General features: G+C 50.4%; 3 protein-coding genes across 8 annotated transcripts in view; 1 reads left to right on the forward strand and 2 right to left on the reverse strand.

The window, feature by feature from the left end:
- Positions 1-29: 29 nt before the first annotated feature.
- Positions 30-15,122, forward strand: Med9 (mediator complex subunit 9). Its single transcript, NM_138675.3, has 2 exons — positions 30-294; positions 12,375-15,122. Exons 1-2 carry the CDS (start codon positions 83-85, stop codon positions 12,589-12,591), a joined length of 429 nt encoding a protein of 142 aa, NP_619616.2. The 5' UTR covers positions 30-82; the 3' UTR covers positions 12,592-15,122.
- On the reverse strand, positions 14,997-16,760 carry Rasd1 (RAS, dexamethasone-induced 1). The gene is made up of 2 exons (NM_009026.5): positions 16,336-16,760; positions 14,997-16,182 (listed from the first exon to the last, which is right to left on the reverse strand). The coding sequence occupies exons 1-2, from the start codon at positions 16,619-16,621 to the stop codon at positions 15,626-15,628; spliced, it is 843 nt and encodes a 280-aa protein (NP_033052.1). The 5' UTR covers positions 16,622-16,760; the 3' UTR covers positions 14,997-15,625.
- A 5,669-nt stretch (positions 16,761-22,429) lies between these two features.
- Positions 22,430-23,518, reverse strand: part of Pemt (phosphatidylethanolamine N-methyltransferase) — a 75,948-nt gene continuing 74,859 nt past the window's right edge. For 5 of the 6 annotated variants that reach the window (NM_001290012.1, NM_001290011.1, NM_001290014.1 and 2 more), the window contains 2 exons: positions 23,000-23,074; positions 22,430-22,691 (listed from right to left, as the gene is read on the reverse strand). In NM_001290012.1, coding sequence (NP_001276941.1) covers positions 22,634-22,691; positions 23,000-23,074 — 133 coding nt within the window. In that variant the 3' untranslated portion in view covers positions 22,430-22,633. The remainder of the gene's footprint in view (positions 22,692-22,999; positions 23,075-23,518) is intronic. The other variant, XM_006532478.4, reaches the window with a different exon arrangement.

Here is a 23,518-nt window from a genome sequence, read left to right on the forward strand (position 1 = left end):
TTTTTCCCGCCCGGCCTCCCCGGGCGCGCAGTTGTGACGCAAGCACCCAGCGCCCCTCGGCAGCTGCTGGACTCCTGGTGCTATGGCTTCCTCTGGGGTGGCGGGTGGGAGACAGGCCGAAGATACGCTACAGCCACCGCCCGAGCTGCTGCCGGAGTCCAAGCCGCCACCACCGCCTCAGCCTCTGCCGGTCGCTGCGCTCCCGCCGCCGGCGGCTCCGCGGCCTCAGTCCCCCGCTGGCGCGAAGGAGGAGAATTACTCCTTTTTGCCGTTGGTTCACAATGTCATCAAATGGTAAGGGTCTAGGAAAGGTTAAGACACCACTTTTTGCGACTCTAGTGTCCCTGGTTCCGAGCTGCCAAAGCCCGTGGGCTCTGGACCACGCCCCATTTTCCCAGAGGGCCCACGTTGTCAGGCGCCTTAAGAGTTACACTTTACTCCCGGGTGAAGCCCACGTACTGATCAAATGCATAGATAGGTTCTGCAGTGTCCCATCCCAGATCCTGCAGTGACTTGGGGATGGGTCTTAAGTCCTTACACATAGCCCGAAGGCAATTTTATACAGTTGTTTTAATTCGCCTGCGTTTTGACTGTTCGCATGAAGCCCAGAGCGGAATTTCTCACTTGTGGCATTATATGAGCCCCGAAAAGTGTTCGAATTTTGGTGGACCTCAGACGTTCAGACTCGAGATTCTCACCGTGTACACAGTTTAGTACCCATTTCAATGCGAGGCATCTTACCTGTGTGGGCTCTGTTAGGTACTAGGGTTGTACACCGTAAAGAAAGGAGCAGCCATTTACCCTTACAGGGCTTAACGGTTACAAGCAAAGAAAAACAAACAAACATTCTTAAAAGTGGAGAGATGGCGCACACCTTTAATCCCAGCACTTGGGAGGCAGAGGCAGGCGGATTTCTGAGTTCGAGGCCAGCCTGGTTTACAGAGTGAGTTCCAGGACAGCCAGGGCTATCCAGAGAAACCCTGTCTCCAAACAAACAAGTGGAGAGGGGAGAAGTGATGCTAGGAAACATTTGAAACGAAGACACAGAAGTTGCTCTGAATGATTGTGTCCCACTATTAACTTTATTCTAATAATTCTAATAGAATATACAAGGATGTATGGTCTTTTAGGCCCAAAGTCTCCAGTCTCCATGATGGCCTATGTTTTTGCTCACTCCATATACGCTTGGGTCATTTCCAAGAGGTACACTTTTTGGTGCAAGCATTCTCAAGTGTGCTTTGATAAACTTAGGTGACGCGGAACAGTTACTGCCTGGTGCCTCTTTGTGCAGTCAGGATTCTTAGCAACACTGGGAGTTGGACAGGTTGGTGGGTAAGAGCACTCGCGGTACAAACGGCACAAGGATCTGAGTTCCAATCCTCAGCGTCCACATAAAAAGCCAGTCATGGCTGCTCGTGCCTGGAGCCCCAGCGTCCCAGCGCTACAGACAGATCTCAAGAGCTCTGGCCAGGCTGCCTGGCTGACACTGTTAACTTCCTATTTAATATGAGACCCTGTCTCTAGGCAACAAGGCGAAGCGCTACAGTATAATACATCCATAAACTAGTGACATCATTATTTATTATCATTATCAAGCATTAAGAACTACCTGTAATTGTATAGGTAATACTTTTTATCCATCAGGCAGTATACTTTTTTTTTTTTCACACTCTTGTGAGTGGCGCATTCTGCTGCAACATTACCACAACTACTTTGTCATTAGGCAAAGGAAGGTTTTGGTTACATTATAAGCATTAGACAGTTACTGAATATATGATCTGGCATTAATCAGGTTATTTAGCACATACCTGTATAGCCACAGGACACTAGGTGCAAACCTCTGAATTTCTTCTAAACCATTAGATACTAAAAGTAAATTAAGACAAGATTACAGTTCCGGTCACATTTAGGAACATTGGCAAGCCCTCTTGCTGGAGCTGAGGCAGTCTGGGTTTCTTGCTCTGGTGGTTTGGTGTTTGTCTTAGGACTGCTACTGCTGTGCTGAAACACTGACCAAAAGCAAACTGTGGAGGAAAGGGTTTATCTGACTTACACTTCTGTATCACTTTTCCTCACTGGAGGAAGTCGGCAGCAACCTGCAGGCAGAGGCTGATGTAGAGGCCATGGAGGAGTGCTTTCTTGCTCAGTGCGCTCTCTCTTCCTTTTTTATTGTGTTTGTTTCTCCTTGTATTCCTGGCTGTTCTGGAACTATTTTTAAGCCAGGTTGGCCTCAAATTCAGAAATCTGCTTGCGTCTACACCCCTACGTACTGGGATTAATGTCATGAGCCACCACTGCCCAACTTCAGCGTGCTTTCTTACTCTAGTAAGACCACCAGCCCAGGGTGACTCCCCACAGTGGGTGGGGCCTCCTCACTGTAATCACTAGTTAGGATGCTCTTCAGGCTCGCCTACAGCATGCTTCTGTGGGAGCATTTTTCCAACTGAGTTTCCTTCCTCTCTGCTGACTCTGTGTTAAGTTGACATAAAAGTGGGATAGCACAGCGCTCATCTGCCGCTTTTCAAATGACTGCAAAACCTTGGTTCTCACGTTCACTCCTCTCTTGGCTTCAGACAACGTGAACCTCCCGTATGCAGGGTAAGGCAGACTGTCCCCTCTGTGTTAGCTGTTGGCAAATACATTATGAGATGGAAGTGAGGAAAATAAAAACCATCTCAGGGCAGTGCTGGAGTACTGGTTTATTCAGAGTAACTTGCAAACATTAAAAACATGGGAAATCAGAACACAGATGTATACACATTCACCTATACCTCAGGAAGGATCCTCCTGACCCGGAAGAGCAGTTGGGTTGGGCCAGCCTCAGTGACAGGAACACGATGTGAAGTCAGAGGGTCTGAGGTCAACTCTCTGCTGAAGCTTGCTTTATCATCTTTGTAAATAGTTTTCCCAGGTGGTAATTTTCTGTCTCGATACATCAGTAGTAGTTTGATCTCAGTGGTGGTGCACACCTTTAGGCCCCAACACTCAGGCCACTGAGGCAAATCTCTTGAGTTTAAGGCTAACCTGGTCTACATATCTACTTCCAGCCAGCTAGGAACATTAGGTTCAAACCTCAGCTCTGTGACTTATGACTAGGTAGGCTTGGGCCGGTAGCTCACTTCTCATAGAACTGGGAGATACTCTAAAGTGCAGACCTGTGAAAGATGGCAGGGTGATCACATGGGCTTGTCTAAAGGACCCACAAGGAATTTTTTTATTTAGCATGTAAGAACTGGAAGGACGAGCAATGATTGCCAGAAAATAGCTGGCCAGAGCTACCTTACCTACTGACCCTGAAGCATCAGCCTTGGCCCTGGTCTTCACACCCCAGAGCCTTATAGAAACCTCTGCAAGCAATATGAAAGAAGGTGGGCTAAGATCAGGGAAAAGTCAAAGGACATGCCCACCCTCTTCCACCTCGGCAAACAGTGAAATATTGCTCTGCCCAGAATTGATCCTTTAGAGCCGTGGTTCTCACCCTTCCTTTTTTATTTTTTATTTTTGGTTTTTCAAGACAGGGTTTCTCTGGCTGTCCTGGAACTCACTCTGTAGACTGGGCTGGCAGAAATTTATCTGTCTCTGCCTCCCAAGTGCTAGTATTTAAGGCATGTGCCACCACTGCCCAGCATTCTCACCCTTCCTAATGGTGCAACCCTCATGTGGTGACCTCCCAAATGTAAAATTATTTTGGTGGTACTTCATAACTGTAGTTTTGCAACTGTTATGAGTCATAATGTAAATATGTGATAAGCCCCCAAGAGGGTCGGTCCTGACCCACAGGTTGAGAACTACTGCTTTAGAAGGACGAGCCAGAGTCAACGTGGGACATGTATCATACTGGGAAGGGAAACAAACTTAAAACAGGGGTTATGACCTCCTTGGCCACTCCTCGCTCTGTGGCTGCTAGCCTGGCAGAGAGAATAAGGTGCCTTCCCTTAAGTGTCTGACTAGCAGAAGAGAAAAGACACTGGGAAAGAAAAAGTCCCTGGGGAGAAAAGACTTCTTTCTCCAAGAAAAGCCAGGTCCATTATCTTACAAGAGTTAAGATACTACTACTACTACTACTCGGCACCTTTAATGTCCACTTGCAAGGATGTGACTGACAGTGCTGGCCACTAGGCATGTACAGGAAACTGCAGTAAGAAAGACAGGACCCAAGAGAAAGCAGTATGGTACTGCCTAAACGGAAAACGAGGGCCACATAACCACTGAAGCAGGGACCTGCAGTTTCTGTCTTGATAGCCATTGCTCATTTCATCTTCTTAGCTTACTTCCAAACTTCAAATCGGGCTACTTCAGTTAACCTGAAATGGCCCTTAAGTCTGCCACCTGTGAAGCAGTAAGACAAATGAAAGATAGACGGCATGGAGGAAAGTAGACAGTAATCTGTCTCCCTCTCTTCCCCACTGCCTCCCTCTCCTGGCTCTGTGCATGGTTCCACAGAGGACTGAGCTGTCTGTCCTTGAAACTCCTCCCACGTGTGCTCTGCTCCTGCAGTTGCAGGTGAAATGAGTACCTGGGTCTGCAGTGTCACCGTGGGTTCTCTAGCGTCCCTGGGAGAAATTTCTAGTGCTGTGGTATGTGGATATAACACTCTAGTCACTGTCAGCAAAGCTGGAAAGAATGTACCGAGTTATGCTTCCATTCCCAGTGTATTCTCTCTTCTCTCCCATACCTCTGCTGCTGCTACTAAACTTTTAACCAGGCTGGTCTGATAGATAGGTTAGAAATGATAATTGGTTGGTGTCTTTTATTATTTAAGTATACCATCTTTTCATATGCAATTTTAATTAGTCTTAAGACAGGGTCTTACTATATAGCTCTAGATGGCCTGGAATGCGTTGTGTAGACCGGGCTGCCTCCCGCGGGCCTGACTGAGGTGCGCACCGCCACGCCCAGCGCAGGTCGCTTTCTGGCTTTGCTTTATGTGTTCTTCCCTGCTCGCTTCCTGGGCTTCTGCGGAGCCATGCTTCCTGTCTCGCCTTGCCAGTGTAAACTCCCGGGTGCTTGACTCCTCTTTCATCTTTGAAATGGTCATGGTGGGGTTTCCGCCTTAAAATTGTGATTTCATGTAGTCAGATTTGTTCAGCTTCTCTTTGACAGCTTCTGAGTGTGCTCCAGTGTTTGTTCCTTTTCTTGTCATGTGACAAAAACACCGCTAGAAAACCCTATGGGAGAATGTCTGTTTCCGGCTCGTTGTTTGATAGGGTTAGTCCATCCTGATGGAGAGTCTGGCAAAACACAGTCAGATCTCTCCATCATGGTGTCTAGGAAGAAGAGAGAGAGAGAAGGGGGCAGGGAGAAAATCCTCCCCGAGGATAATGCTCCCAGCGCCCTAACTCCTTCAGCTCTGCCCCCCTCCCAAAGTCTCTAGAAGTTCCCATTAATAGTATTACCAAGTGTTTAAAATATGATTCTGTGGGAGACATTTTGTATCAAAGCATAACAGATTCTTGCTTATTAATTAATAGGGCATGGCTCAGTGTTGGAGCACTTGCCTGGGTTGTGCAAGGTTCTGGGTTCTATCCACAATGCTATAATACAACAAAGTCTGGTTTATTTCTGGTTTCTGAGACAGGGTTTCTACATGTTGTAGTGTTGGCTAGCTGTCCTGGGACTTGATATGTAGCGCAGGCTGGCTTTGAACTCATAGAGATCCTCCTGGCTCTGCCTCTGGAGGGCTGGGATGTGGCACACCCAGTGCAAAAGAAAAGGTCTTATATAGTGGTCTCCTTTTCCTAGAACACTTATGCTTCCGGTTCTCATGTTTAAGTTTAAGATGTTTGCAGGCAATATGTTTGTGGAGAGTAAAGGGTGGGTGGACTGTCTCCTCTGCCTCCTCTTCCCAATACCAGTTATGAAGGATATAAAATACTGTTGCTCATGTTTGATGCTGCCTTCTAATCATACATTCACTCTCCAGATGTTCTCTGATCCTCTAGACACCCTAGTCTCTAATACTGAGGTATTTTAGTCCTGAGCTTTGTTGTTGTTGTTTGTTTGTTTGTTTGTTTGTTTTTTGGTTTTTCGAGACAGGGTTTCTCTGTGTAGCCCTGGCTGGCCTGGAACTCACTCTGTAGACCAGGCTGCCCTCGAACTCAGAAATCCGCCTGCCTCTGCTTCCCAAGTCCTGAGCTCTTTACTGTTTGTTTATTCCCTGCTGAAGCTAGTTTTCCTTCTTGTTCTTGCTTGTCGGTACTTCCCTGCGGCATCCTACCTTTGCTGCCCAGCTTCCTCATGGTCATGTGCTTGTGGTTATTGGAGCTTTTCCTTTTAACTTGCACTGTTCTTCACTCATCCAGGTCTGTAACCTCAGTTTTGGATCTTACATCTTATTGTCACCTTTTTTTCAAGTCAGGGTTTCTCTGTGTAGCTTGTCTGTCCTGGAACTCACTTTGTAGACCAGGCTGGCCTCAAACTCAAGAGATCCACCTGCCTCTGCCTTCTGAGTGCTGGAAGTAAAGGTGTATGCCACCACCTCCTGGCTTATAGTCGCTTCTTAACTAGTTCTTTTGCCTTTAAAGCCTCTGGAATTCATTCTGTAGGTATTATCAGGTTCATTTTTCTTTTTCTGAAATTCTCTAGGGGAGTGTAGTGGTGTACAGTGTAATAACTGTACTGGCACTCAGGAGGGGCAAATATCACTTGAGGTGGGGCTGCGTGGTAAGACCTCTCTCAGAGAAGCTTTTCTGGGGTTCCCCTTTCTTCCCACATTGAGCTCAAATGTTCAGCCCTTTATCATGGGTCACAGCAGACCACATCAGATGCCCTGTCCAGGCAGATGCAGAGCCCAGTAGTTACAAGTGTCTTTCACTGGGCAGAACACTGTGGAACTTGTGTGTCTTTAAGGACTCACCTAGAGGCTACCTCCTACACTTAAGAGTTTTGGAAGCCAGAATCTTCCACTGCACCCTGTAACTTTAATTTTTTTCAAACCTTATTTTTAATGATGGTTCTTAAATGCTTTAACCACCTTTTTACCTGCCTCTCACCAGAGATAGTGGGAAAGAGAGGATACGGCAGGGATAAGGGAATGGGGACTAGGGGAGAGGAGTGGACCTGTTTAGAAAGGTTCCTTGGAGCAACTCCCATCTGTGTTGTCAGGAAATCAGCGGTTCGGTTCACAGGTCAGCAGTGGCAGCTCGATCCACTTGCAAACACTTCACAGATACACCAGCAGTCCAGTTGGGTAGAGATGGGGCAGCAGACACGAATCAACAGCAGTGGCACTACCTAGCAGAGACAGTCAGGCCTCAGTTTTGGCTCAAATCAGGAGGAGGGACCAGGAGGAATGCCAGAAGTTCTCTGGCTGTGCCTCTCTGAGGGAAGCAGTGATCAGTGGAGACTCGAGACCCACAAGCGTTGCACAGCTAGCTCTATAAGCAAACCTAGCTCAGCCTGTCACTCTCCTTTTTATACCATCCAAACATCACATGTCCTTCCACGGGTCTTGCCTCATCACATGTTTTGCTTTAGCACGTGTGTCTGTTTCAGCTGACATCACTCTGCCAATCAGCCCCAAGTCCACGGAAGCGGCAAGAATATCCTATCTCCTGTGTCTGCTTCAGCTAAACGTTCCTTCATGTGTTTGCCCCAGCAAAACACCATCCAGCCGACTTTCCAAAGAACCCTTAAGTTTCCACTTGAGCACCCTATGTTGCCACCTGGTCACTGGAGACTGGCTGAAACAGCCCTGCTGAGAGTTGGACTCCAAATAATGGCTCCCCTCTCTTCATTTTTCCTATAGTTGAATGAACAATTATGTGAACGAGTAGTTTGCCAGGCCTGCTTGTATAGCCTTGTACAGCTAGCTACTGGGCAGGAGTGAGAAGAGGACTGAGTTCCAGGCCCACCTGGGCAAGAGAAAGTGGAAAGAAGACTGGGGATGTAACTTAGTGGTTGAGTGCTTGCCTTTCAACCATGAAGCCCTAGATTCACTTCCAGACTAGAACTGACAGGCTTTCCATTCATGTATTTTCAATATTTATTTGTCTGTTTGTTTATTGTTTTGAGATAGGGTCTCTCTGTATAGTCCTGGAACTACTGTGTTGACTAGAATGGACTTGAACCCTTAGAGAAATGCCTGCCTCTGCCTCACGTGCTGAGATTAAAGGTGTGTACCACTGCATTCAGCGGGTTTTTTGAAGCTTAAAAAAAATGAAGAGAGGAAATGCTTGTAAGAACTATTATAAATCCCACTCTCTGAGGCCTCTTTTTTTTTTTTTTTTTTTTTTGGTTTTTCGAGACAGGGTTTCTCTGTGTAGCCCTGGCTGTCCTGGAACTCACTTTGTAGACCAGGCTGGACTCAAACTCAGAAATCCACCTGCCTCTGCCTCCTGAGTGCTGGGATTAAAAGGAATGCGCCGCCACCGCCCGGCAGAGGCCTCTTTTTGTATATACTGAAGCTACAGGGATATAGACTGGGAAGAAGGAGTAAGCCGCGACCGCCAAATTCAGCTTATCTCATCTGAGTTTGGAATTAAGTGTCCCAGCCTGCCAGTTCTGAAGTGAGCTATCCCTTCCTGTCTCACTGCTTGTCTGCCACTTTTTGGTCCACCCAGTTAGTAGTCTGTCAATTTGGGAGCTCAAGCAATGTAGTTTTAATTAAATGTCAAACTTTTACCAGATGTTTTAGGTTACTTGTGGGTACAGGAGAGCCATCCTTGTTGACCCAGCACAGGGAGTTCAAGTGTTGAGCTCAAGCACCCCTCCCGCCTGCACCGCTCACCGCAGGTCAGCAAGACCTCTTTTATGGGAACAGGGCGTTGCTGACCTGCCTCTTCCCACACACAGGCTCCTCGCCAGCTGAGACCTGCTGGGCTGTGTAGGAAGCACCCCCACAGATGATGTCTGGGATTTGCAGTTCTGCCCTGGGTCCACCTTGTGCCTACTGTCTTTCTCAGCTGTGTCCTGGAGTAGAAAGGATGCCCTTAGGACGTGTCTGAAGAATGCTTGGAAGAACTGCTTCTCTGTGTCTGCTTCTGTGCCAGGTCTTTGCAGACTCACAGTAGAAGTACCCAGGCCCTGATGGCCTCCATGAGGGCAGCCTCCCTTCCAAGCAGAAAATACAGTAAAAGAAAAGCTGCTAGGAAAGGGGTCCTGGGAAGCGAAAGTTAAAAGTACTTGGAATGGCCCTACAGCCTCTCACAGTTGCATCTGTCCTGTGGCTATGTTGGGGTGGAGGGCCACCACAGTTCTTAAGAGGCATAGTGACCTGCTCAGACTTGGATATCTAAAGTCCAGGATAGGGCAGGGGTCTTGGGAGAAGGGGAGGACTCTATGTCTAAGAAGCAGTGGCAATGGTTATCTGAAGTAGTCTAGAGCTGGACACATAGCTGGGAGAATCAGAGAGGGCGGCCTTAGTGGGTGAGGGCTGCTGTCCCCTGTGGATGTAGACAGAGACAGGCAAATGGCTCGCCCACTGTGGATGCTGGAGGAAGGGCTAGACACAGGAGAGGGGGATGTGGGAGTTGCTGGGAGTGAGCAAACAAGCCTGAAGGTGTGCTGTAGAACAGCTTGCTTTTTCAAACTTGTTTAAGTAGCAGAACCTTCCATAACTTGAAGAGAATGAAAACACAAGCAATCCTGTGTCAGATGGTAGCCAGTGTGGGAGGTCCAGACCAGAGCCACTGTCCCAAAGACTGGTGGGTGCTGGCAGAACTACAGAGAAAACCAGATCACTGCGACACAGTGAGGCGCCACGGACACCCTCCGGGGGACATCCTGAGTTTTGCAGAGGTGCATGTTTCTGTTTGAGAAGGGGTCTTGGTGTGCTGCCTAGCCTGACCTCACACTTGGTTCTCCTGCCCCAGACTCCAAGAAATTGGGATTATAGGTGTCCGTGTGCCTAGCTCAGAGGGCATTCTGGCAGTTTCTATCAAAAATGTAAATAAACTCTTTAATCCCGATTTCTCCTGGAATGACATCTTTCCAGAGCCCTTGCACAGTTATGTAAAGGTGCGTGTGTACAGTGCCCACTGTCATTTTGATGAATTGCAAACACTCCAGATAATTGTTTGTAAATAACTTCACAATGTAATCAAATGCATAGTAATGTGGAAAGACAAGAATGAGAGCCACATTTGATATACTGTCAGAATAACAAAAGTATACATATGGTTGTCTGAAATTGCACGTTTTGAAATGCTCTACTACAGTTTACATCTTATGCTAACACAGGTGTCTCTGAGACTTGGAACTAAAAGGACTTCCCTTTTCTATCACTTTGGATTTCTTCCTTCCAACATCTACTAAATAAGAGAAAAATTAATCTGGGGAAAGTGAAAGACAATGGACTCAGTAGTGGGGGCGAGGACTGAGGGTGCTAGCCCAGGGTGGTCAGCAGGGACAGATAGGTGCTTGCTTCTGTGGAGAGTGGACCTTTGATGGCCCCCAGATCAGGTTATCAGAGGTGAGGGGCGGGACTGGCCTGCTGGCCCATGTCTTCCCTTGCTTTTGCATTGCTGGAGGACACACTGCCCATTGTTGTCAGTTTGCTTCTATGCAAAAAAGAAATTGGGAAAAAACAGGGCATGTTCTTAGATGCTCTCATCTTTCCTAGGCTTTTATCCAAGAGCCTGGGACACATGTCCAAATGCCTATGCTAGCTGTGGGGAGGTGTTCTGCTCTTCCTGCCCCAAGACTATAGTACTTCTGCCCACTCTTTAAGAAAGCACAGCAGATGGGACCACGATGCTCTAACTTTGTCCTTGTTTGTATGACTCCCATCGATCCTGACCTAGTCTCTCGATTTCCCTTCTAAAGTTGGATGGTGACTAATGCTGAGCACAAAGGCAGGCCCATTTAGAGCTTTCTGCTTTTATTCCCTCACTATCAAGTCTGACCCTGTTCTTTAGACTTGGGGAGTTCACTGTTTCATAGTCATCCTGGCATAACAGGTTCCCTCTTAGTTTGAGCAGTTCCTGAATAGATGCTTTCCTCACCCCAGGACGTCTGTGCTATTTACCACTACCAACTAGGGCAGGTGAATGGCCTACTGCAGAGGTCTGCAGCCCAGCTCCCCTCCGGTGGCTTTCCCCTTGGGTTCTGTTTCTTGTCTGAAGGCTACCCCCTTCCCCCAAAGTTCACCCTGTAAGGAATGGGTATCTGGAGTTTGGAGAGTTTGAGAAGTGAGCGTCTGAAACATGGCCCACACTTTGCTTTCTGAATTAGAATTTCTTTGGGGCTGAGTTATTTTTACTACAGGAATTAATACTATAAACCTCCTTTCCTGTTTTAATTTTGTGGGTTGTTTGTTTTTCTTGTATCTTTCTAGCCTTGTGGTGTAAACCAGTTTTGTTAAAGTGTACTTTAAATTCTGACAGCAGATTAGTGGTGGCCCTCGGTGTCTGCACACTGAGCAGAACTGGTTCCAAAGCTCCTCTGCCTTCTGGCCTTGGGGCTGTGCCTTTGTTCCTAGGATTTGGTTCTTTCGCTTCAGTTTGATAGCAGGAATGGGGATCTCTGCCATGCCAGGGCTGTGAACGGATAGGAATGGTCTGCCTTCAAAATGACCTTGACCCAGAGGAAGGCATCTACAGAGCTGTGCTAGAGGAGAGCCTGTGTCTGCTGAGAGTGTTCCAGTCGCCTGGAGCTGGTTCACAATGTATAACTAGCTCTATAGGAGTTCATCTTTATGTTAACAGGCCTAAGCAAGCACCACAGCTCAGTGAAATGAAGGCCCTGCTAACTGGCAAAGCCTCCTGGTTGGCCTGCAGACGGCCCTGGTCAGGTGAAATGAGTGTTTGACCACGCCTGGTTTTCTTTGTTTTTGGAAGGGTCACCTGATGGTTGGTGATGGAGATGCGTTTAGCACAGCTGCACCTGCTTTCCAAGCACTCATCCTTTTGGCAGGTGGTGTTTTGGAAAGTTCCTGGGTTTGTGTGTGTGGTGTGTGCACACGGTTGAGTGGCAGGGGAAGCAGAGGCGGGCACTTGTGCCCAGCTTCATTACTCTTCCCAGTGTTGTCTTGCACAGAACCTGAGCCTTGCTGTTTCAGCTTCTGAAGTCTGCCTGTTTCTACATCCCCCATCCCACACAAGCCTGAGCTGGGTTTATAGGCATGTTCTTGAGCATAGTGTCCTATGTGTAGGGCCAGGTTGGTGAGACAGTTGTGATGAAGCCTACTTGGTCCCTGCCATCACAGAGTTAAAGTATTTGACTTGTCAAGTATGCTTTTATGAGCTTAAAGCTAAAGAACAAAATAAAACAAATAAAAGACCAATCCTTGTCTTCTGAGGTAGGCAACCTAGTTAGGGAACAGACATGTCTAACATCATTCTAAAAGGTATCAGAGGTGTAGAACAAGGAAGCCATTGTGGAGATGAGCTACACATGCTAATAACTGACTGCCTTCTCCTCCCCCTGTCGCCCAGCATGGACAAGGACAGCCCGGATCTCCACCAGGACCTGAACGCCCTCAAAACCAAGTTCCAGGAGCTGCGGAAGCTCATCGGCACCATGCCCGGCATCCACGTGAGCCCCGAGCAGCAGCAGCAGCAGCTCCACAGCCTCCGAGAGCAAGTGAGGACCAAGAACGAGCTGCTGCAGAAGTACAAGAGCCTCTGCATGTTTGAGATCCCCAAGGACTAGGCCAGCCCCCAGGAGAGCCGCCGCCAGACGGAAAGCATCACGCGGTGCTCCAGCTCCTTGGGAGCCCCGCTCAAAACTGGGAGGCCACATTCAGCTGGTGTGGGGCCTCAGTGCTATCTCAGCCCTGACCATGTCCCAGCAGATCTACAGGGCACAGAGGGAGAGGAAATAGCTGTTCCCTTCTTTCCCTCAGCTCCTCCCACTCCCGATAGCATCAGCATGGTATCAGGTACATACTGTTCCCATTAACAGCAGTTTCATGAAACATTTGCATAGAATTCACGGGGTAAATTAGGCCTGTACTCAGATGGCATGGATTTATTATAATTAAAGCAAGCTGTGAGAGTATGAACATTGTTTTGAAAGGCCAGAGGGTGGGTGGCTTCTCCCTTGAAACAGTTCACTTCCTTTTTTGTTTGAACTACTGAATGAAACTATATCTCTGGGGGCGTCAGCCCAGAGCTCCACGATCTAGCCACCAACTCCAGTTTCCAGCCTCCTGCATGCTAGCCTTATAGGCTCTTGCTCCCTTTATCTCTATCACTTCAGGCAGTGCTCAGAATAGCCGAAGCACTGCTTGCCTGGGGCCCTTTGTCCTTCCCACACTGGCTCAAAGAGGCTGTTAAGGAAGCGGCTCTGCCCTGATTCGTATGCCCTGGCTTACCTCTGTCTCCCCTTTAGCCAAGAAGTCACATTTGCTACTCTGCACATGGTCCCTGCACACTTCTGGTTTGGAGCAAAGTAGCTGGCAGGAGCAATCGGGGCAGTTTCTCAGCCAGGGTTATGTGTGGTTTGAAGGGCGTGGGGAGCTAAGTCTGGAGGTTCCATAGCTGTGTTCTACTTGTAGAGTGTACTCAGCGACTCGCAGGTAGGACACCGTGTTCTCTGTCTCTCAGGGACTGTTACACTGAGGGCACCATGGCCCTTTCCTTCTCAGGGGAAGGTGAGAAGAACCCAGTTATTGTTTGGATCTTGAAATGGGCACAGCCTGGGCTGACCAGCTGAGGACTTAGCAGGTGCCTGCCAACTGGCCTTCTTGGCAGGAGCGCTGGCTGGGGATGTTTGTTAGCAAGCATTCTGGTGGCATTGCCTATCCAAGCTGCCTCACACTGGGACCCGGAATGTGTGAAAGAGGGTTCTGACTTCCAGGTATTTGGGCAGAAAAGTGAGTTTGAGTAGAGGATGCCAGTTAAGCACCTCTGCCTTGGGACTGTTACTGAACTGAATCAGTTACTTGCTGCAAAGTTGAAGCAGTGGCTGGGCCAGTTTTAAGGCTCTGACTGGTTCCTGTAAGCGCAGAGCACATGAAATGCAAGGGCTTCAGCTCTTCCTGACAGGGAAGAAAGAAGGCGTCCTCGGAGGCTTCTGTTCCGTGTGGTGACCTGTCACATTTTCAGATATATAATTAAAAGTGTGGTCTGCTCTCAGGACACATGGTTTGCCTGTTGGCTCTGTCTCAGTGCTTGGATTCAGCCCCTGGAATTACAGGTTTTATAATGAAGAATTAGAGTGGTATGTTGAGTAGGTGGTGTAGAGGGAAATGTTCACTGTGCTCCTTCCACCCAGCATGTGCACCTGTTCAACTAGCACAAAGGCCTGCATGTCTCCTGCAGGGGAACTTGGGGAGCCAGCCAGTCATTGGTGAGAAGTGAGTGCCTTGCTGAGATTTGAGGAGGTGCAGTGCCTTGGAAGTGGCCCTTCCCAAAACAGGGTTGACAGGACACACCCCCATCCCCACCCCCACCCCCACCCCCAAGACACTTTCGAGCATCCCTTGAAGGTCAGAACTCTCTTGGAAAACCAAGTGCTTGGCTCCGCAGCTGCAGCAGTGTTGACTCCTTAGAGACCATATTGACTCCTGACCCTATTTCTCAGCTGCAGAATTGGAGGCTTCAAGGTGACACTTGAACCCTGAGTTGACAGTAGGAGTGGCAAGGAGATCTTGGTCACAAACTATGAGCCCTTAGCCAACAGGGGGATGGGAAAGTGCAGAGGAGCTGGGCCTCCCCTGCTTGAGTGCTTCTGGGAGCTGCACTAGAAGCGAGCTACTTTCCCTGGCCAGGTCCTGGGGCAACCCTGGGGCAAGGGATAAACACAGAGTGCAGGCATCTTCCCAGACACACCTCTCCAGCTCAGCCTCCTTATTTGTGGTAATCAGAGTCGGAGTGTGACAGCTTCCTGTCACCTGCCATGATTAGCAGGTGGCCTGTGGAGGAGAGTATGAATATTCTCCAAAACAAGGCCCCCTGGTATAGGCCAAGTGAGGCAGAGGGTAAACAGAGCCAGGAGGTCTAGAGCAGGTCCCACTTGGAAGTGGGAGGCCATTTTCCGAAAGCCAGGTCCCTCTCCAGTTCTTGGCCACTGGCACTGAGCACTGAGGCAGGAAACCTAAAAGCAAAGCACCATTTTCCGTTTCTAAATTATTTTATTTTAAATAAAAAATAATAATAAAGACCTCACACAATAGAAATGTAGAGATTTTGTTCATGTCACATTGACACTGGAACTATTAAAGTGCAAGTTTTGTGTTTTGTTTTTCTTTTGGGTAATTGCACACACACATGTAAACAAGTCACTTGGCTATGATTGAACACCCCCCCCCCCCACCTCCAGCCAAAGTTTCCAGTTTGCTGAGGACAGAGGTGGCTGACAGCGGCCATGGCAACACCAATCACAGACAAGATAATGCCCTATTATTAGTCCTGCCCTGAAGCGAGCAGGACAGTTACTTTAAGTCTCACAGGCTGATGAACTTCACACGCTTTTTCTCAAACCTCTTGAGAAAAATGCCAAGCGCCCCTCTGCTGGGTCCTGGCATCCCAGAATCGGAGGTGACAGCTCCTGTCTTAGCTAGTTCTCTTTCCTTTCACAGCAGGTGACTGTCCCTTACTGGCTTGGTCTCCCCGGGCTGGGTCTCAGGGAGGGAAGGAGAAGGCCAATTGGCGCTCCTGTGGCACGGACCGCTAGTCCAGGAATCCGATTTGACTTTTGAACAAAAAAGGTCCTCAGGTTGTGTGGCTGACCCTGGGGGCTCCTAACTGATGACACAGCGCTCCTTGTCCTTAGCCTGGCTGCCGACACTGGTTTTTTCACGAATGTACATGAGGTCGCTGTGCACGCTGGGTCTGCGAGCAAAGGGCGCCAAGATGCCAAAGGCATCGCCGTGGTCGCCCCCGCCTCCGCTGCCCGCACGCAGAAGCTTCTTGTTCCTCAGAGCCTTCTTGTGCAGTACGTCGCAGTACTGCACAGATACCTTGCGGTGCAAGTCGGGGCTCATCTCGCTAGGCAGCTTGGCCATGGCAAAGAGCGCACGGAACATCTGGTCCAAGCTGCTGTTCTTCTTGGCTGAGATCTCGAAGTAGGCACAACGCTGAGGGTCGTCACCCACCAGCTGCTCAATCTCCCGCTGCTCTACTTCCCGGTAGAAGTCCCGGTCCCCTTTGTTACCGCAAATGACCAGCGGCACGTCCACATTCTCTTTGGTTTTGTTCTTGAGACAGGACTTGGTGTCTAGGATCTGCTGTTTGAGCCTTTGCACCTCTTCGAATGAGTCGCGGTTGTCTAAGCTGAACACCAGAATGAAAACGTCTCCTATAAGGGAACGAGTGGGAAAGGTGAGGACAGCTGCCAGGCACAGAGCTGCAGACACCCCAGGTGAAGGGGCAAGCCCCAAGCACAACACACCAGCCCCATCCACTCCCCTCAAGACTCCGGTCCCCCTATCCCCGTCGACTCCCCACTCACCTGTGAGGATAGAGAGGCGCCGCATGGCGGGAAACGGATGATTGCCGGATGTGTCCAGTATGTCCAACTGGTAGACTTCGCCGCGGATCGAGTAAAACTTTCGGTGGAAGTCCTCGATGGTAGGGGTGTAAGCATCCTCGAAACGGCCCGTGAGGAAGCGCGACACAATGGCCGTCTTGCCCACTTTGGATGAGCCGAGGATGACCATCCTGTAGCAGTTCTTGGCCGGGATACTCAGTTCAGAGTCGCTTGGGCACATCTTCTTGATCATCGCGGCCAGTTTCATTGGGTAGAGGGGCCCCAGGGGCGGATGCGTGGCCGAGAGAAGGTAGAGAGAGGGCTGCAGAGAACTCCGGAGTGACGGAAGAGCTTGGCTTCGGGACTGCGCGAGCTGGTCTGGGCTCTTGGGTACAGACAGCAGGCTCAGGCTTTCCGCGCCCCACACCGCCCTTATATTCAGTTGGCCGAAGCCCGGCCAGGCACCTCCCAGCTAAGGTGCGTCACGTCCCGCCCCCGGACGCGCCCAGCTCCTCCTAGACGCAGCGACCTCCGCCTTGGAGCCTGAGGCTCCTCTTCAGACCTACGTGCGCTGAAAGGAAAACTAAATCCAAACTACGGCCAGTGGGATCCGGCGCTTCCCACTTTTGGCCGCAGAGGTCCTGGCTGTGCCTTTGATTCACTTACCTCTGGGATCTCCATTCTCTTAACACTAGTGCACAGACACCCACTTTTCTTGGGCCTTAGTTTCCCCAAAAAATATTATCTGATGATAGCAACAGATTTGCTGGACATTTGCCCCAGGGCCAACCCCTTAGGTCCCCGGACTCTTGGTGCTCTCCTGGGCTTAGTGTCCGGTGTTTGTGGGTTTTCTATGTTATCGTCCGCGCTTTGCGCTTCAGCCACCAGAGGGAAGCAGGGAGCCCCACGGACCCGCTGGGATGCCTAAGGTTGTGGCCACTCTGGAGAGGGGCAGGAGGCTGGCTGGGGACCCTGACGGGGAGCGCTGTCATGGACTTCCTGTGCTCTACTTTCCCAACTAGAGAGAATCTGATCGATGGGGACCTCAGTAGAGGAGAGTCTGTACCTGACTTCATACTTCGAGACAAGCCCCTTTAAAAAAAAAAAATCAAAACAGGCCAGAGTACCTACAGCCTCCTATGGCTTTCGGGACTTTCCCCTCTCGTGGGCCAATTCATCGTCATTTTGCACTGAGGTGGCTGACTGGGGCCGATGATCTCAGAGGAGGCCTGGAAGCACAACCTTCACTGTAGTTCAGTTTCCCTTTCTGAAAGATGACACTGGTTCCTTGATTGTAAAGATTAAGTACAAACACGTTCCGAGACCAGGGCCTGGTCAGAACAATAAAAGTATAGTATCAGGGAGGCTGCCTAGGGGAGGAAGCCGGTGGCAGGTTGATCAGTAACCAGGACTGAGTGATGCTTGAGGAGAAACGGGACGCGTCTGCTGCTTGTAACTGACGACACAGGTGAGCTGTGTTTATTCTGCTCTGACCTCGTCTTATTTAGGAGAGGCCCAGAGACCGAGTGGCTGACAAATGCCCCTTGCCCATCCAGGCAGTCTTGGTGTCCCACAGGCAGGGCTAAAGTCATTCCCACCCATCCAGATGCTTGCACTATGATCCAGGATTTCAACAGAAACCCAGTCTCTAGATCAGCAGTGGGCATCCTGCCTGGAGCCCATGCAACGTAGGTGTATTGATTTGGTGGTCCCTGTGCTAAATGATAATGCTCTCCCTGGAGACAGAGAAGCAACACTCTGCATTTAACAGATGGGGGAACTGAAGCACAGGGAAGCACGCTGCTGGCCACCTGGCTCCCAGTCTTCCCTTCCTCCCCTCTGCCTGTGCCCCCACAACAGAGCCCACTACACAGGCTGCTGCGGTTGTCTGGCCCGTTTCAATCTAGCAGGATATCCATATTCACTCCCCTTCCTCCCAGGCTGCTTCTACATCCATATCAATTGAGGAACCCGGGACTCATCAGCTAGATCTAGGACAGGCCAGTTGGGGTGAGTCCTTCACCTCCTGGTTCCTGCCCTTGCCCCTGCTCCCCTCCCTTCACCTGGGGTGTCTGCCCTCATCTGGGAGAAGGACCTGTGCCTCAGCCAAACACAGGACTGCTGCATTCAGTAATAAGCATAGAGTGTCACTGCAGGAAGAGGCCTCTTAAGGGGGCAAGTAATGGCTGCGCACCCGGCTGAGGCCCTTCTCCTCTGCCTCCAGAAGGCACTGTGTGGAAGGCTGGGGCTCTGACTCAGGATGGGCAGAGCCAATGTCACCATTCCCCTGAGTCTTCAGTCCCAGGAAAATCCAAGGAATAAGAAGAGAGGGATGAGCTGGGCAGAGGTGGTGCACGCCTTTAATTCTAGCACTTGGGAGACAGAGGCAGGTGGATTTCTGAGTTCGAGGCCAGCCTGGTCTACAGAGTGAGTTCCAGGACAGCCAGGGCTACACAGAGAAACCCTGTCTCAGAAAAACCAAAAAAAAAACAAAAAAAAAAACAAAAAACAAAAAACAAAAAACGAAAAACAAAAAAACAAAAAAAAGCAAAACCAAGAAGAAGAAGAGGAGGAGGAGGAGGAAGAGGAAGGGGAGGAGGAAGAGGAGGAGGAGGAGGAGGGATGGCAGAATCAAAGCTATGGTCCAGCTCTACCCACAGACATCCAGATGGCCAAGGCTCAGCTTAGATTCATGGCCCTCTCTCCTTCCACTGTCAGTGTCACGACTGGGCCTGACATCTTGCCTCAGTCCCTTCTAGATGCAAGGTGACTGGCAGACACTGGTGGTTTCCTGCCACCTCCGAGGTTCATTTACCCAGCTCAAACACCCTGTCAGGAAGACTCCATCCTCCAGGCGCACAGTCACACAGCCTCTGCCAGCAAGTCTCCGGTCGCAAGAACACTGAGGGGTCTGAAAGACAGGCAGTGCTGTCCCACATAATCCCAACTACCATCTGTGTCCCCCCAGGCCACTGCTCCACAGGGGACAGCATGTGCATCCCTTTCCCAGAAACTCTGGAAGTCACTGTGATGTTTCCTTACCACACAGGTTTGTAGCAGTGTCAGGCTTCCTGCTCAGAACAGAACTCTTACCAACTGATCAAATGCTGAGGGGAGTCCAGCGGAAGCCAAGGGTCTGTAAGCTGGAAATGCCAGCCACACAGCCTCATCCAGAGGCAGAGAGGACTCAGAAGGTTCTTTGAAGTTGGGTCACAAAGAAGGGCATCGGGTGCCACCACATTACCCACAGGGGCCAATCCTACTTGTGCCTGCAAGAGGACCCCACAGGTTGTCTCTGCTCCACTTCCTGTGGGGCCTGGTGGGTAGTCTTTAGATTATTGTGAGGGAGCCTTTGAAATGTGGTTGTAGGACCCCAACCCCTTTCTCATTTACCCTTTACTTCTTGGCCATTGGGTAAGCAGCTTGCCCTACTATGTGCCCCCAACTTGCCCTACTATGTGCCCAACACACATACTGTGCCCAACAGTATGTACTGGCTTCATGTGGGTTCGAAACAACACAGCCAGCAGTCAGGAGGCAGCCCCAGCTCTCTGGCAACCAGCTCACTCCTGGTGGGCTCCATCCCATCCCTGTCTCCTGCTGGATTCCAAGGGACACACTGGGGTTCAGACACATGTGCCCAGTCACATCAGACACATGTGGGTGTATGAAGAGGACACCCATGCTCTGTGGTCTCATTTCTCTCCTCAGATCCCTCTGCAGCCTCTTCTCCTCTCTGAAATTATATGACCTCCATGTCTGCCTTGACTGCTGCCTCCACCCAGTAGTCAGGGAGCTGGGGCTGCCTCTTCCCTCTGCCCATACCCACAGCCTTGCAACTGAGCCAACAGGTACATGCGGGGATGCCAGTGATAGAGCTGAGCCTCTCTTGGTGCAGGGGACTGGACAAGAGGACACCAGTGGCAAAGGGGGCATCTCTGCCCCATTTGGTGCCAAGGGTACCAATGCTTCTCTAGCCAGGCCTTACCAGGACACCTGCCTGAGCTTCTGGATAGGGCGTGCATGGTACTCTCTACAGTGAGGAAACAGGTAAAGACTTCTTGCTTCAGTGGTCTTTGCACTTTTCGCCACCAGAAGGGGTATGAGGGAGGGACAGAGCTCAGGATGACAGCCCTAGACTCTGTCATGGGCCCAGGGCAACAAGGCTCTGGGCCATACTAATAAAAGGTGTGGTTCTTGTCTGCCCAACCAGGGTCTCCAGCCAATGCTCTGGCCTGGGGCTGGGAGGGGAAGCCCAGGCCTCCTCAGAGGGCCTGGAAATGTGAGGCAGGAGACCTGTGCACAGTTAGGTGGCAAGCCCGGGGCACTTGTAAAAGCCCATGTGAGCCTTGGGTGACAACAGGATGTCAGGAGAGGGAGGCAGCCTTAGATGCTGTCTCATGAGCCCCAGGACTAGATAGCCCAGGGCTGGAACAGGCACAGGCTGATCGTCTGGATCCCCAAATCTCACAAGGTTTTCTGGGTCAGTGAGGCACCCTGGCAAAGAAACACAGCTGAGACTAAGGAGGTGAGGGTCTCTGGTGAGTTGGGATAATCACCTCAAAGTCCAGCAAGCTTAGCTATCCCTAAGCCACCCATTAGAAGCCCGGAGTCCTGGAGGTCAGGGTGGTCTTAGCTGCTAATGGTCACACAGTGACAAAGAGCAGAGGAAGCTGTTCTTTGGCTTCCTCTGATGCCAAAAGTCACCTTGTGACCCACCTTCTTGGTCACTTGTGCTCTGCCTACGTACCCCTGTAGTGAGAATTCTGGAATTTGGGGTCTTTTTTTAATTGAAATATTATAAGAATGTGTTTTTGTTTTAATCCCAGGTGCGTGATATGGGTTGGACAATCTGCTTCAGATTATACACAGCAGGTGGCAATGATTTGCCTCGTGCTCTGGCAGGGGTGTGGTTTTGCCAGCTGCAGATAGTTTTTGTGACTGTGATGTTTGGAGTTCTGGGGGGACTTTTCAGAGGGTGTATAAATGCTAGAGCCCCAATAGGTGGGTTTGGTGGGTTGTTGGTTGCTGTTCGTTAGACGTGTGCAAAGAAGAAATTAGAAATCCTAATGGTGAAGATAAAACTTGCCCCAAAGACCTCGATGTCCCTAATCAGCAGGAAATCATCTAGGGATAACATCGCCCCCTTTCCAGCCCCTGACTTCATTCAGGGGTCTCTTTCCTTTCCTGTCTATCAATTTTTTCCCTCCTCTAGAGTTAGGTACTTGAAAGGGTAGAAGAAAAAGGGTGGAGAAGGGTGTGAGAAGAACCCACAACGTAGCAAAAGCTCAGCTACACACATCCCATCTCCAGCAGATTTTACCCACCTCAGATGAACGTAGGGGGTGTCCGCTATATCTTGCCATTAGGTGACAATCTTGGTGGAATGATAGTGCAATTTAATCTGATAGACCTCTGTGTTGTGGATTTGGTCTAATGCTTGTATTATGTTAATTGGGTTCCCAAAATTGTATGAGAATCGATAAGACGCTGAGGGTTCCTGCCCCTCCCTTCCCCCCCCCCCCCGCCCCGGTTGGCTTTGACTGGTAAATAAAATTGCTTGCAGCCAATGGCTGGGCAGGGAGACAGAAGTAGGGGGATCCAGAGAGGAAGGAGGATAGAGAACCACCATGATAGGAAAGGAGAACGATCAAGCCTGAGACGTGCAGGACAGACAGACAGCTAACCTGATTGTGACCCAAGAGGGCTGTAGCTGGGTAGCGAGGACAGGCTGCTGCCCCTGGGGTGATGTAAGTAACACTAATTGCCTATGGCAACACCTTCGCTCTCAGGTTGGCAGATGTTAAACTGGGTTCTGGGTATCAAGGGCATGGACAGCAGGTGACCAGGGTGTCCGCTGCCTAGGAAGGGCTGTGGCGGCAGCCAGCTCTATTGCTGAGGCCTTTTGCTGAGTTCTTTCTTTGTGAATCCTAGACAGCACCAGGGGCTGCACTGGAAAGAAAGGGCCCAGAAGCCCTCAAGGGATGCAGTCCCCTGCCCTGCCCAGCCCTCCCACAGCCTAGAGCCCACGCCTAACCGCACTCCTGGGACCAGGATGGGAAGGAGACCAGAGAGGTGCTGAGGTCACAATGCCTTTATTAGTGTGTCGGGACATGGTGGGGATGGGGGTCTCAGCAGTCACACAGCATAATGCCTGAGGCCCCCATGACTGGTTTCTAAGGCACAGGTACAGTGGCCAGTGCTGCTCTCCCTGGGAAGGGTTGTTGCTTGGGGCAGCCGAGAGGCCAGTCCAGCTTTCCAAAGATCCTTCATGGCCCTGTCAGCTTCTTTTGTGCAACCTGGTAGCTTTCTGTCGGTAGATCTCAGCAGTGAAGGGCCTGTGGGTGGAAGGAATGTTCCAGTAGGTTGTTCCAGGGGACTCCTGAACCCCAGCACCAGAACCTGTTCCACCAGTGAGGATAGGACCCACATTCCCACTGTCCCCCAGAGCTTGCCTAGAGGCTTCAAAGAGCAGCGGGGAGGGGCCTGGAGGGACTGGGGCCACCTCCGTACCTGCCTAGGTCTCAGGTGACAGGTGTACCCTCCCCATTACCAGCCTCTCAAGCCTGGTGAGGCAATTCTGAGTGAGCAGCTTGGTCTAACTCGCCCGTCACATCCATATCCCATCCCCCACACATCTACTCACTCTTCATATAGGAGAGCAACCACGTAGACAATTGCCACCAGCACCGTCAACAGCAGGCCTGTGGGACTAGCATGCCTGCAGACAAACATACCATCAGTTGACTTAGCGACTCCTGCCAACACAGTGTGTGGTCCTTGCTGATGCTGGGACTCCTCTGGTGGGTGAGCTAAGCCTGGGGGTGCCCCTTCCTAGGTCTGGTTTTCTAGAGAGCCACAGGGAGACAGGAGGGGAGGAAGGCACCTTGTGGGACAGTCCTCGCTTCTTTGTCTGCTGAGGCCGAGGCTCGGGGACAGGGAACATTTCCACTGCCCACCAGACAGTGTTCTTAGGAAATAAGTTTCTTGTAAAAAAGCCAACCCAGGGCTGCCATGAGCACACGGCCTCTTGGGCAGATTTTTGCCACCTGAGCTCTGGCCCATATATAGGTGCAGGCGGTAGCCACTGTCTGGACTAGCCTCGGTTGTCTGTCTGGGAGAGCAGGGGCACAGAACACAAGACCAACCCACCCTTACAGTCCAG

The sequence above is a fragment of the Mus musculus genome, chromosome 11 (genome assembly GCF_000001635.26).
Source record: "Mus musculus strain C57BL/6J chromosome 11, GRCm38.p6 C57BL/6J".
In the NCBI taxonomy this organism is placed as follows: Eukaryota; Metazoa; Chordata; class Mammalia; order Rodentia; family Muridae; genus Mus; species Mus musculus.

Excerpts from the sequence above, each read along its gene's own strand:
- Med9 (NM_138675.3), top strand. The coding sequence starts at position 83 with ATGGCTTCCTCTGGGGTGGCGGGTGGGAGACAGGCCGAAGATACGCTA. Across the intron at positions 295-12,374 it reads GTTCACAATGTCATCAAATG|CATGGACAAGGACAGCCCGG; the intron begins GTAAGGGTCTAG and ends CCTGTCGCCCAG.
- Rasd1 (NM_009026.5), bottom strand. The coding sequence starts at position 16,621 with ATGAAACTGGCCGCGATGATCAAGAAGATGTGCCCAAGCGACTCTGAA. Across the intron at positions 16,183-16,335 it reads GCGCCTCTCTATCCTCACAG|GAGACGTTTTCATTCTGGTG; the intron begins GTGAGTGGGGAG and ends GTTCCCTTATAG.